The 11,563-nt window shown below is 55.7% G+C and overlaps 4 protein-coding genes across 4 annotated transcripts; 1 reads left to right on the top strand and 3 right to left on the bottom strand.

Moving 5' to 3' along the window:
• Positions 1–169: 169 nt before the first annotated feature.
• On the bottom strand, positions 170–2,584 carry C8Q71DRAFT_787663 (Alpha/Beta hydrolase protein). Its single transcript, XM_047925185.1, has 10 exons — positions 2,486–2,584; positions 2,397–2,433; positions 2,272–2,343; positions 2,051–2,208; positions 1,266–1,393; positions 1,177–1,211; positions 1,043–1,113; positions 918–983; positions 535–853; positions 170–467 (listed from the first exon to the last, which is right to left on the bottom strand). Exons 1-10 carry the CDS (start codon positions 2,522–2,524, stop codon positions 403–405), a joined length of 990 nt encoding a protein of 329 aa, XP_047773537.1. The 5' UTR covers positions 2,525–2,584; the 3' UTR covers positions 170–402.
• Positions 2,585–4,041: 1,457 nt separating this feature from the next.
• Positions 4,042–4,880, top strand: C8Q71DRAFT_862763 (uncharacterized protein; the record flags this gene model as incomplete). Its single annotated transcript, XM_047928069.1, has 4 exons — positions 4,042–4,276; positions 4,337–4,530; positions 4,582–4,667; positions 4,721–4,880. 4 exons carry the CDS (start codon positions 4,042–4,044, stop codon positions 4,878–4,880), a joined length of 675 nt encoding a protein of 224 aa, XP_047773538.1.
• A 3,109-nt stretch (positions 4,881–7,989) lies between these two features.
• C8Q71DRAFT_381502 (Metallo-dependent phosphatase) lies at positions 7,990–9,964 on the bottom strand. Its single transcript, XM_047918199.1, has 7 exons — positions 9,912–9,964; positions 9,763–9,861; positions 9,451–9,708; positions 9,312–9,395; positions 9,173–9,261; positions 8,539–9,126; positions 7,990–8,479 (listed from the first exon to the last, which is right to left on the bottom strand). The coding sequence occupies exons 2-7, from the start codon at positions 9,850–9,852 to the stop codon at positions 8,044–8,046; spliced, it is 1,545 nt and encodes a 514-aa protein (XP_047773539.1). The 5' UTR covers positions 9,853–9,861; positions 9,912–9,964; the 3' UTR covers positions 7,990–8,043.
• A 757-nt stretch (positions 9,965–10,721) lies between these two features.
• On the bottom strand, positions 10,722–11,428 carry C8Q71DRAFT_381559 (uncharacterized protein). Its single transcript, XM_047918200.1, has 2 exons — positions 11,194–11,428; positions 10,722–11,140 (listed from the first exon to the last, which is right to left on the bottom strand). Exons 1-2 carry the CDS (start codon positions 11,326–11,328, stop codon positions 10,913–10,915), a joined length of 363 nt encoding a protein of 120 aa, XP_047773540.1. The 5' UTR covers positions 11,329–11,428; the 3' UTR covers positions 10,722–10,912.
• Between the last annotated feature and the right edge of the window lie 135 nt (positions 11,429–11,563).

Genomic DNA, 11,563 nt, shown 5'->3' on the forward strand with positions numbered 1-11,563 from the left:
GCTCGCAATGCTATAATGCCACAACAGGAGTACAACTCTACTAGACAGCAACGGCGGGCGCCAGTCTAAGCTCAAGGAGCTGGGACTGACAGACTGCTGTACTAACAGTTGACTAACAGTATAGCCGACGAGACAGGTTGTATCAATATCAGATTTCTCAGCATTCGCAAAAATCAAAACGACCTGACAGCCAGGCACTCTAATATTGACAATGTCACGCGGCTACCTGGCACACCACACAAAGAGAGAACGGTACTGTTACATGTGAAGGGGAATCCGAAATAGACGGCAGTGAGAGTGTATATATGTAGGTGAGGTATTGCCTCAGCGAGGACGTTAGAGTAACACGACAGTGGCAAACATTCCCGAAAGCAGCACGGGATAGGGCTCCACTAACTTGTATCATTGCAGAGCCTGGACAAATTCAGCGATACTTGTCCAGTACCCCTGCTGCACACACGTATCATCTGCAGGGAGTCAACCAATTATTTAGCGCCGTCCTCCCCAAGAATCGAAGCAAACATCATCACTCACTATGGGTCCCCTTCTCAAACTCCACAAACTTTGAATGCACACGCCTCCCGTTCTGCACCGTCCCGGTTTCCGCGCCCTTGTCCGCGTGCGTGCGCTTCTGCACGATCTCCCAGAGGTCCAGCATGTGCTCACGCGGGACGACCTCGTCGTGCGCGCCGCTGAGCATGAGGATCGGGATGCCGCGCGGGATGAGCGGGACCTTCGACGCGGAGTCCCACTTCTGGTGGCAGAGGAAGGCGAACGGGCCGAGGAACGGGAATGCGCTCGGCACGAGGCGCGGGAGGGAGGTGAAGGTATTCTCGAGGATGAGTGCGCGGATCTAGCGGCACGCGGGCGGGTCAGCGGTGGGCAGGTGAGGCGGTGGTTGGAGGGAGGATACGTACTGCGTGGGCATTTCGGCTCGCGAGATCGATGGCTACGGCACCGCCTATGGACTGACCGTATAAAATCTGGAGGGGGATGACGAGATAAGGCGCGGCGGTATGTAAGAGGGGGGCGCGTTACGTACGATAGGCGACTTGGAGAGGAAGGGGTGTGCACGGATGAAGTCAAGCGCACACTGCGCGTCCGTCTGCAGACCTTCACATTGATGAGGTCAGATATGGATCGACAGCATCGACCGTATCCCGAAGGAGGTCGTACCTTTCTCTGACGGCGCGCCTTCCGAGTGGCCGTACCTGCGGGATCGCTCATCGGTATCGATACAGCACAGAACCACGTTGCGGACGCACCCTCGGTAAGACAGCATGAAGACATTGCATCGCATTTTCATGTAGAACACCTTGGCAAGGGGTATCCGATGTCCGATGTTGCCCCCGTTTCCGTGGAACATCATCACTATAGGTTGGCTTGCTGCATACTGTGTTCCCGAGAGGTGATAGAGTGAGCTTTAGCTTCGATGACATACAGAGAATCAGATAGGAGTGAAGAGTCGCAGGAATGAATACGATCATGAGATGTTGAAAGAGGAAGACTGCCTTGCGCGAAGAGGCTGTTAAGGCTCACGGACACTCGCACAGACGAGATGAACTCTAGTCGAGGACGTCAAGACGCGATGTGCGGTCTTCACCTGCGTACGCGGACGCATGACGCTGAACATGACGGCGCGAGACGACTTAGTCCTTTTTCGGATATCTGCACCGCTGTGAATGTGACCCTACGAATATGTTGCGCGCCCATGCTTCCGAAATGCGACCGTCTTCGCGCAGCACACTCGTGGTGAATGACACTGCACAATAATATTGGGCGTACCAGATCGGATGCTTACGAACACGCCAGCTTGACATGTTCTGGTAGGCTTCGTGGAAGGACGCCCCCACATGTGCACGCCGGCCAGCTCCGTAGGGTCCAGCATAAGACCATGTCCAGCGGCCAGTCTTCACTCAGCGGGCACTCAAAACCTCACCACGAAAGTCGCAGGGCGGAAGACGGGATCGACAGTCGGACGACCAAGGGAGTGGGTGCAGATACCGGACAACGAGACGCGGGACCTCAAAGAGCGATGGAGATCACATACCTCTTCGTCCGACTGCTCGGGCAGATCCACCGCAGTCCCGCCAAGGTTGCTCAGGTCCTTCTTCTGTGCAAGAAGGTAGCATCGCAGCCTCACTTCGTCCGATGTTATCAGCTCCGGGGCTTCGTATTCGAGACCAAAGTCGATAGGTGTCGGAACCTCTTGAGTGTCTCGTGTGTCAGACACGTTCTGTGACCACGTTGAGACCTGGACGCCTCACGCACCTGTGCGAGAGCCCGGGGGAAATGCGGACGGATAAATGAGGTAGTTTTGACCAAAGAAGAGCAGGCCGACGCCTGCACGCCGCGTTTCATGATAAGTCCAGCTGCTTGAAGAGACTTGCACATACCGACAGTCCCTAGTCCCGCGGCGGTCGCGGCAGTCGCCTGCAGACCGCAGATGAGTCTCAGTTCTACACCATTCACATTCGCGACTGACTTTTGCAAAGTTCTCGATTGAAGGCAGAATCCCAGACATGGCAGCAGAGTCCGAGTCCAGCAGGGACTTAGAGCGATACGGTCAGGTTCTCGCCACAGCGGGTGGCGTAGGTCGGGAGATGCCGGCGTGCTAGTGGCGGCGGTTGTTTGTACATGTTATGCTGCAGCCTCTACTGGCGATTTCCTTTGTTGGCGCGAAACACCACTCTCACCATCACCACGTTGCCCACGTCCCGCCCTCAGCTCGACTTCTCCCTCATAGTCCGGTTATTGGACTGAATACTACCACACGTCGTACGCACATATTCAATATTTATCCTCGTGGATCCTTGCAGGAATGCAGGCGAGTCCTCTAAGCGTACATACTACTACAAAGTCTTGCGGCGCAGTCTGCTTATCCACCTCGCCGTCATCTGACCCCATCGCTTCACTCGACCCTCGTTATCTTCGCAGCTGCGTTGCCCCTCTCCCCAACTGTTTGGCGAGCAGCGGTACCAGTAGTATATGTAGCACTTCGAGTTTAGAGCCGTTGTCGTTCACAACGAGCAGCGGTCTCGAGACCCATCGCGCGCTGGGCGGGCGAGCGGCTCGATGACGCGGGTCACCCCACGGGATGGAGAGACACTTTCGCAACGGGCTCGGCGCCGTCATGACCCCAAACCTGCTGATGGGATCGCTTCACAACTTAGCGTTACCGAGGCGGCGGGAGCTAACTGTAAATGTAATCTACCTCTTAGCCGCTGATCCTTCATACCGACGCTCTTCCGCCGGCAGAGCGCCCCGTTTCATATCGCGCCGTTTACCGCTTCTGACTGGCTTCGGCCTCTGCAACAAATTGGTCCGCGGCTTCCAATTATAACGCTGTGTCCCTGGGGTCGCGTAATAGCCTCGTGCAAGCCAGGGTCTCCGTCTGTACCGCAGCGTCGGTGAGCGGTCTCCGTGGGGTGCTTTCATTGGCTTACGGCCGTCAGGTCTGAACAGTGGGGAGTTACCATGGCATCAAAACAGGTCAGTCGCTGTTTATGCCGCTCCACTGGGACTTCGCGAAGCAGCAATATAGCCGCACCGACGTCCGTCGGATACAGTCGTACACGTCCCGTGAGTAGTCTACAGTACACCGAGACTGCTTTTGAGTTCGTCCTTGTCCTCTGCTCTTGGAAAACCGCCAATATAACACGTTGAAACCTGGCACGAACAGCTTACAGGGAATTTTCTGCTCTCGAACGAACGAGGCAGCGGCGAGGCGGGAACGTTTCCCGCGTCTGTGCCCCGACAAGTTCTGCCGAATCGATCACTCGGAAGCACCCTACGCGAAGCCGCCTAACGCCCAGTATCCTGCTTCTGCGCGTCACGCACTAAGGCAGATCACGGCAGAGGCCCTCCATCAGCCACGGCAAGGACGCACGCATCCGACTGGTCTCTGTGCACGGTGCACGGACCCCGCCGGGAGAGGATAAAAGGGAGCGCGAGAGGACCAGGACAGCATTGACCTAGTCAACCTTCCTCGTCTCATTCTCTCTCTTGTTAGCCTCACGCACTCCCCACACTCTTTTCAAAATGCTCTCCTTCAGCCGCATCTCCGTCCTCGCTGCTCTCGCCTTCGGCGCTTTCACGTCTGCGGCCCCCGCCATCGCCGACACCAACGCGGCGACCAACGTCAACGCGATCCCCTCGGTTCCCGTTGTTCCCACCGTGTCCGGGGTTAACGGCATTGCTCGCCGTGACCAGAAGAACGTCGTCGAGATCATTAACGAGACGCACACGACGATTACGCAGTACACGTACCAGCTCCGTAAGCTTTCCTTCACTCAGTTGCAATGGGTATGAGCTGACCATTGACTTCCTCTATCAGAGTTCGTGACCGCCGACAACGCGACGTTCGAGGCGCTTGAGCCCATTGTTGTCAACATCAAGGGTGCGATTGGGTCTGCTTTGACCGAGATCAACGCCCTCGTTGGCCAGACTCAGGATGTCATCCTCGGCGTCGAGGGTGGTGCGCTCCTCACCGTTGATGAGGTTGCGTCCGCCGTCGTCGGCCTTATCGAGGTAGGTTTCTTTGCTCCCTGTTGAGGGCATGTCGCTCATAGGTCTCTCTAGCTTGTTCTCGAGGCTGTCTCCGCTGTGCTCGCTGTCGTCTCGTCCGATGCGTCCGAGTGCGTGACTGCTCTGCTTGGTTCCCTTGTGTGAGTGCTTTGCCTTGTCGCGGCTGCTCCACTTCTGACAAGCCGATGAACAGCGAGGTTCTCGGTTGCCTGATCTGCGCGATCGTCATGCTCGTCAACGGCCTCCTCGGTGGCGTGATCTCTCTTGTGGTCAGCCTCCTCGGCGACGTTGTCGGTGTGCTTTCGACCCTCAAGGTCACTGTCCTCGTCAGCATCCTCGGTATCACCCTTTAAGGTATGCTTCACTGGCATTTACTGTCTCCAGTCACTGACGGTGTTCCATTCAACAGGTGCTACGTCTTTACGTACCTTCCGATACCTAATACGATCGCTACATACCGTACCAGGAGAGCACGAATAATATCTGCTGAACTCGATTTGAATGGTGTGATGATTGAACTTGTCAGTAACCGTCGAACGGCCCGGTCTGTGCTTGGGCAGTCAGTATGAAGCAGTGTGTGTTTTGGCTGCGGTGACGTTTGTTGTTTTGAATGGGTCGTGTTGGGGTGGGTGTCGTTGCTCAATTCTGCAGGGAACATTCGGGCATGTGGCTGGTGGGCCTAACCACAGCAGTTGCTATTCCTGGACAGTACTTTGGTCTCGGGTCATGCCGAGCCTTGGCCCTCACTGGAGAGCTTTGTCGACGCTTTATGCCACTTAGCCTCAGACGCCATTCCGAACAACCAGGCGCTGCTCATCCGCTTCCCTCTCCCGCGCGAAGGTGTCCTTTCCAAGGTTTTACCGCACAACAGGAATTCATCGCTTCCCAGTCAATTCGAACTTGTTACGGCATTCTATTCCCGGTCTACCCACGAGCCAGGAATAGGTACCGTACTTCGGACTCCCTGTTTCCTGGTTGACGTCTTCCTTTGTTCTCTGATACTATCAGTACACAGTTCCACAGCGGTTGTCAAACGCCGGATCGCTACGCACGCATGTGCGTCGTTGCACTGCCAGTGACAATGTCTTGATACCTCCTTATACTTGACATGATTGATGCAATTGTATGGGTAGATCTGAGTCCGGGTCCATTCTGTTTTTGCTTCGCCCAGTGAGTGGTCTTGATATGCTTGCGGCCTGTTTATGAACTGATTCCCGCTCTGGGCGCTGACAGATGCTTGACCTGTGGACGAAGAATGGAACACGGAAGACACATACCGCTGTATGGATTGACCAATTTTCCGCATAGCGAACTGGCCGGCATGGCTATTTGAGGCTCTCACAGGCGAGTCTGCCTTCTTGCGATGCTTTGGTCATGGGGTTGCGACAGGGAGCGCACGTTCCTATCAATCTTACAGAAGGGCGCTACTGACCGTTCACAGAGGCGGTTCGCAGGTCGCTGCGCAACGGGCCGCCATCTTGGAAGTCGTCAACTACGTCCGACGGGTCGACCTGCGCGACCGACGCGGCGTCTACAGTACCAGGCTTTCTCGAGATCACGATGCTTTGGGATAGATGATTCGGCAAGGCGCTGTCGCCTTCCGCCGTCAAACGTGATAGCAACGAAAACACCTCGAGCGACTCATCTGCAGATGGGCCATCAGATGTTTAAGACTGCCGCATCCTGAGTAACTGTAACGTATGATTACATTCTTCATTGATGCTGGATGGTGTATTGACCATGAAGCGGACTCCGGTCGTTCTCAATGCTACACAACTTCCAATCCCCAAGCGAGCCTGGGACAGCGCAATGATTGTCTTTGCCGTCTGTCGCATCATAGGAATGCTTGGTGGGGCCAATCCCTTCCTTGACGGTGTAAGTACGACTAAATAATTCTTGTATTTCCAAGCTCATGCGCGAAGCGTTCAAGCCTACATGAACGAGGCCCCATGAAGTGACCCACTACACCAAACAGCACTGCGGCGGTTCACCCCCCTTCCCCGGTGACCAAACTTGACTGGCTGCACAGTCCTCCACGAGACAGCGTCGTTAGCAGTAATGGTAACACTCGTTATCATTCCTCCTAACCACGGCGCCGCGTAAAGGCATGCTTAGCCTGCCCCTCCTCCAAGACGAATCCAAGCGGGAGTCGACCTAGCACCAAGCAGCGTGAAGAACACTCACAGCGGGCCCGAGCGGCGGCATCGTTAGTAGTAATGGTAACACTCGTTACCATTCCTCCTAACCACGTCGCCAGCCGGGGCCCCACGTAGCACACACCTCGCTGCTCAGCAAACTGTCGGCGAACACCGCACGGCGGCATCGTTAGTAGTAATGGTAACACTCGTTACCATTCCTCCTAACCATGTCGCCGAACGGCGTCCGCGCCCTTCGCCTTACCTCGAAGGCGACGAAGGAGAGATATGGGGGCGTGGTGCATGACGTACCACACCTCCATATCGTCTCCGCGTCCTCTGTGCCCATTTCGCATTCGCTGCGATGGCTCTTGTCAGTCGAAAGGCGGAGGCGTTGGTTGATGCTCTCTCCCTGCTCTGCAGAGCTCCTTATATACTGTGCACGGCGTGCCGCTTTGGGCCACAGCTGTGGCGTTGTGGCACCGATGTGGCTTTGAGACACGCGTACGCTTTGACCAGTGGCGGTGGCCCCTTTCAGGGATCAGGGACGCGCTTTGACTGACTCTTTAGGGACAATGGGCGAAGCCACTACTACATCAAGCGCATCGGTACGTATGACCACTCATGTCACCACGTCATGATGAGTGAGCGCAGCCCGCTTTGACCCAACGAAATGAAGACCAGATACGTTCATCTCATCGCTTTGTCTTTGTCACGCATCCGAGCCACTGCCTCTTTGACCAAACTTGGGGGTGGCGGTGCCACATTGGCCACAGGCCCAAAACAATGAGGCGGCATAGGGTCACAATAGCGCACTGTTCTACTATAGCGTACAACATTACAACACCGATGTGTGGCAATCACTCTAGGCGGTGCATCGTTAGCAGTAATGGTAACTTCGTTACCATTCCTCCTAACCATGCCGTCGCACAAAGACATGCCAGACACGCTAGTGTACATATGTTGCTATTGTACGAAGGGCCGGCTACTCGGAGAGGCACCCTACGTTGTTCTGGACGGCTGCAACCGCCCCCTATATACCCTTTCAACGCCCCCTGCTTTGTCCCAACAGAGGCTGTGCCAGTCCGACCTGGTCCATTGTGCACACATGAGACAACCATGGGGCGGCTTCGTATCGATGTCCCGTCGTAACGAACAATCGCTGCGCATTGTAGCAAAAGGTAGCGATGCACTTCGTTTGATTATTTCATCCCAACAGATATACACGAGAGCACCGGATAATAAACTGAATACATCCTATCCAACGCACTGATTCGTAAACACAACAGGCGAGACACACAGCGTAGGGTATCCAGTAAAGGACAACACGATACACGGTACAACAACAGACAGTCGTTCGATGATGTTTACAGTACCTTCCTCACGGCGCAGTTTCGAAGCGCTTCAACCCCCTCGGCCTTCCGCCCGACCTTCGCCCTCGTGCGATCCTCTCTGCGAGCCGCTCCACGACGCCTCCATCACTGAGACCCTCCTCCTCCAGCGCGTGCCGGATCAACACCTCCATGCTGACCTGCTCCTCATGGCCCTCTTCACCGTTCCCAAGCCCCGGCAGTCGCATGCTCGGCACGGGTACAAATGGGAGCAAGGCCGGCGCGTAGTGGGGCAGTCGTTCGTTCGCGATATCGGACCGCCGTGCGTCGTCAAAGGACCGGATGTACCGTCGCATGTTGGCGGTCTGCACGCCGAGCGCGTCAGGCGCGGGAGTAGGTGGGGCAAAGCCGCCAGGCCATGCACCAGGTGCCTGCAGGGCTCCTGGCATAGAAGGATTGAGTTCCGTAGCGCTCTCCGCTTCTTGTCTGTGACACAACAGCGCTGAGTTCCCCTAGGGCGTAGCCGCATAGCATGGAGTACATACCGGAGTAGCTGGAATACGCGCTGCATCTTGCCTACAGCCAGAATCTTGTTCTTGATTTCCTGTCTCCTCTCGCTCGGATGAGCGCGATCCTCGTCGTCCTCTTCGATCTCTGCCAACGTCCTCGCGCGATCCTCGTCCTCCTCCGAGGACGTATGGCTCGCCTCCTCGAGCTCGTGGTCTGAGCACACCGCAAGGATAGCGAGGAGCATCTCCGTGATCTTCGCACCGACGAACGGGAGCGACCACGTGAACGCGTCCATGAAGTTCGGGAGCCAGTATGGGTGCGACGTCGCGTTGTACTGGCGGATCGTCATGCTCTTGTCCTTGTACCGGATGATCGCGCCGCGGTTGTGGTACGCGTCCAGGTAGTTTGGCGCGCTGAACACCGTGATGAGCGACGGGAACTTCTTCGTCGGCGTCTTGCGGTGCATTGTGTACCTGAAAACGCGTTCGAGACGAGTCAGCCCATTCCGGTTGTCCGGAAAGTACGGTGGATAAGACATGCAGTACCCCGCATCCTGAGCCTCGTGCCCTCTGAATATACCCAGGAGGTGGTTCCGCTCGAGGAACTGGCACGCAGCCTCATACCTGCGACAAGTCAGCGATGCGGCTAGAAGACGGGATGTCAACTCACGTGAAGTAGAAACTGCATCCTCGTGTGTGATTGGGTTCGAACGTGGTACCGGGTGCGACCCCGTGCGGACGTTCATATGTAGGTTTATGCTGTGCCGTACAATCAGCGACGCACAAGGTGGGTGAAGGCTCCTCCTCACCTCTTCGCCATAACCTGGCATTGGGTCCGACCAAAGCAAGTCGCACAAAAGGCCTACAGATGCAGGCTCCACAAAGCGGTCAACCTACGCTTGCAAGTCAGCCTTCCGCCCAGTACGAGTACGAGCGCGCTCTACATACCTTGTCGATGTCGGACAGTTTCATCAGCTCGGGCGAGATACCCCCATGTACGCAGAAGAACTTTCCGTCCAAGAGCGCCGAGATGGGCAGCGCCTGGAACGAGCGTATGCACGCCTCGTAAACCGTCGCGGAGTACTTGTGGAGGCATTCCCGTTTGAAGGTGAAGTACTCTGTTAGATGTCTGCATTCGTGGTTGCCACGCAGCAGGAAGAGACGATCGGGATACCAAAGCTTTAGTGCATAAAGATATAACAAGCACTGCGAGGTCGACGTGAGTGAGCAATGAGGGCACGGCACGAATGGCAGACATACTTCAATACTGAAATAACCACGATCCACATAATCCCCGAGGAAAAGATAGCTCGTTTCCGCAAACGAGCCACCAACGTCAAATATCTTCATAAGGTCATACTGTCCCTGAATCAGCAACCGGACGAGCACCTCCAGAATCATGAACTTACATATTGTCCATGAATATCTCCGCACACTGTTCAGCAATATATCAGCTCCGGATCACCAAACAGGAGGAACATGACGGTAAATGTCGAAAGTGGGTGCCCCGATCACACACTTCATATCATAGTGACTGAGTGGGTGATAACAACGCTCGCCAGCATTTGTGTGCGAATGTAGCCTGAGAGCGCGCATCTATCTGGGGCACCTGAGTGTGTCCAGTTCCGGGACCGTCACGCACAACGAGGAAGAGGAGAGCACATGGGATGGGTGCTCTCCACACGCCTGCATCCGACCAACATCCCGACAATTCGCAGTGACCATCGGAGAGCTGTGTTCTGCCCAGGTTTGTACATCCTTTGGCCAGATGACACACCGGGCTCTACTCGTAGCACGGTGCCCCCGCCTTAAGCCCCACTGCTCTGGCACGTAAGCCAGAAAGCGGATAGTGCAAAGGGATATATCCCTAAACCCGAATGAACACCGAAATTGGATCGGTACGGTTCATGCCCGAGCAAGCTATTGGGATCTAAAGTTCTAGCCCGCCCAAATGCTGAGGGTAATTCAGACAACTGCGTAACACAGGCCCTACCTCAGCACGTCCGCGCAAAATGAGTAGCACAGGACTTCAGGAGCGCCCGGTAGTATGTTACATCTCGGTGAACGCATGGTCAGGGTGTTGCGACCACGAGCACGAATGGAATCGACGGCCGTCGAAGGCACATCGGAGAGACGCGCCCTCGTCTGCCCAAGCTGCGCTCAGTATTCCCGCAAGCACAAGCTAGCATATGCCTATATCATCATTGCTTGGTCCCGCCCCTTCTACTCAGCCCAGCACCTTAATGGCACGCGGCGAGGGCCTCCTCACACATAATGCGGGTCCTGCTTGGCATCGGGCGAGACGCGCGTGCAGTATGAAACAGTGGTGCGGTGAATCAAGGATCGCGTGCGATGTAGTGGGGGGCGTATGGTAGTCGGCGCGGAAGGAACCCTTGTGAGATGGAACTGGCTAGTGCAACTCACCTGTTACTGGTCCATCAATCTGCAGCATGTTGGGCTCCTGCGTGAGGAGCGTCGTGGTCTGTTCAAGGATGAACAGGGCTTGTGGTTCGGTGAGGCGTCCTTCGTCGAAGAAGTGGTCGCGCAGGAGCCTGACGTTCGGTCTGTGTACCCCCGCCTGGACATCTGGCACGTAGAACTCCTGGTCATTAGGAGTGTGTGTGGCTGGAGGTTTCACCTGCTCTGAGGGTAAGTGGTTGTCAAATCGGGAGCGAAGATCGAGACGCGCACACTCGGAACCAGCCGCTCCCGGAGGTCGGGGTCATCATGCGAGTAAGATTGGGGTACAGAAGCTGTTTTCTCGCGGATCTGGTGGAGAGCAGACGAGTAGTATCCGGGAGTATCTTCGAGGGACGACCGCGACATGGACGGAGGAGGAGGAGACAAGATGGTCGAAGGTTGTGGCGAGGCGGTGAGTGGTTCGCGCTGTTCTTACCACGTGCTGATTTCAAGGACTGTCGAGCGCCCATAACAACCAGCAATACTGACGGTTCATCCGCTTTCTATCTTTCTCGCTCTTGAGCTTCAAACGCATTGATCCTCTGCGAGACTATCTGTGGCTATTCAAAGATACAGAACTGAGATTTGGACTCGGATTTCT

This window comes from Rhodofomes roseus (genome assembly GCF_022264815.1).
Source record: "Rhodofomes roseus strain CIRM-BRFM 1785 chromosome Unknown C8Q71scaffold_33, whole genome shotgun sequence".
NCBI classification, from domain to species: domain Eukaryota; kingdom Fungi; phylum Basidiomycota; class Agaricomycetes; order Polyporales; family Fomitopsidaceae; genus Rhodofomes; species Rhodofomes roseus.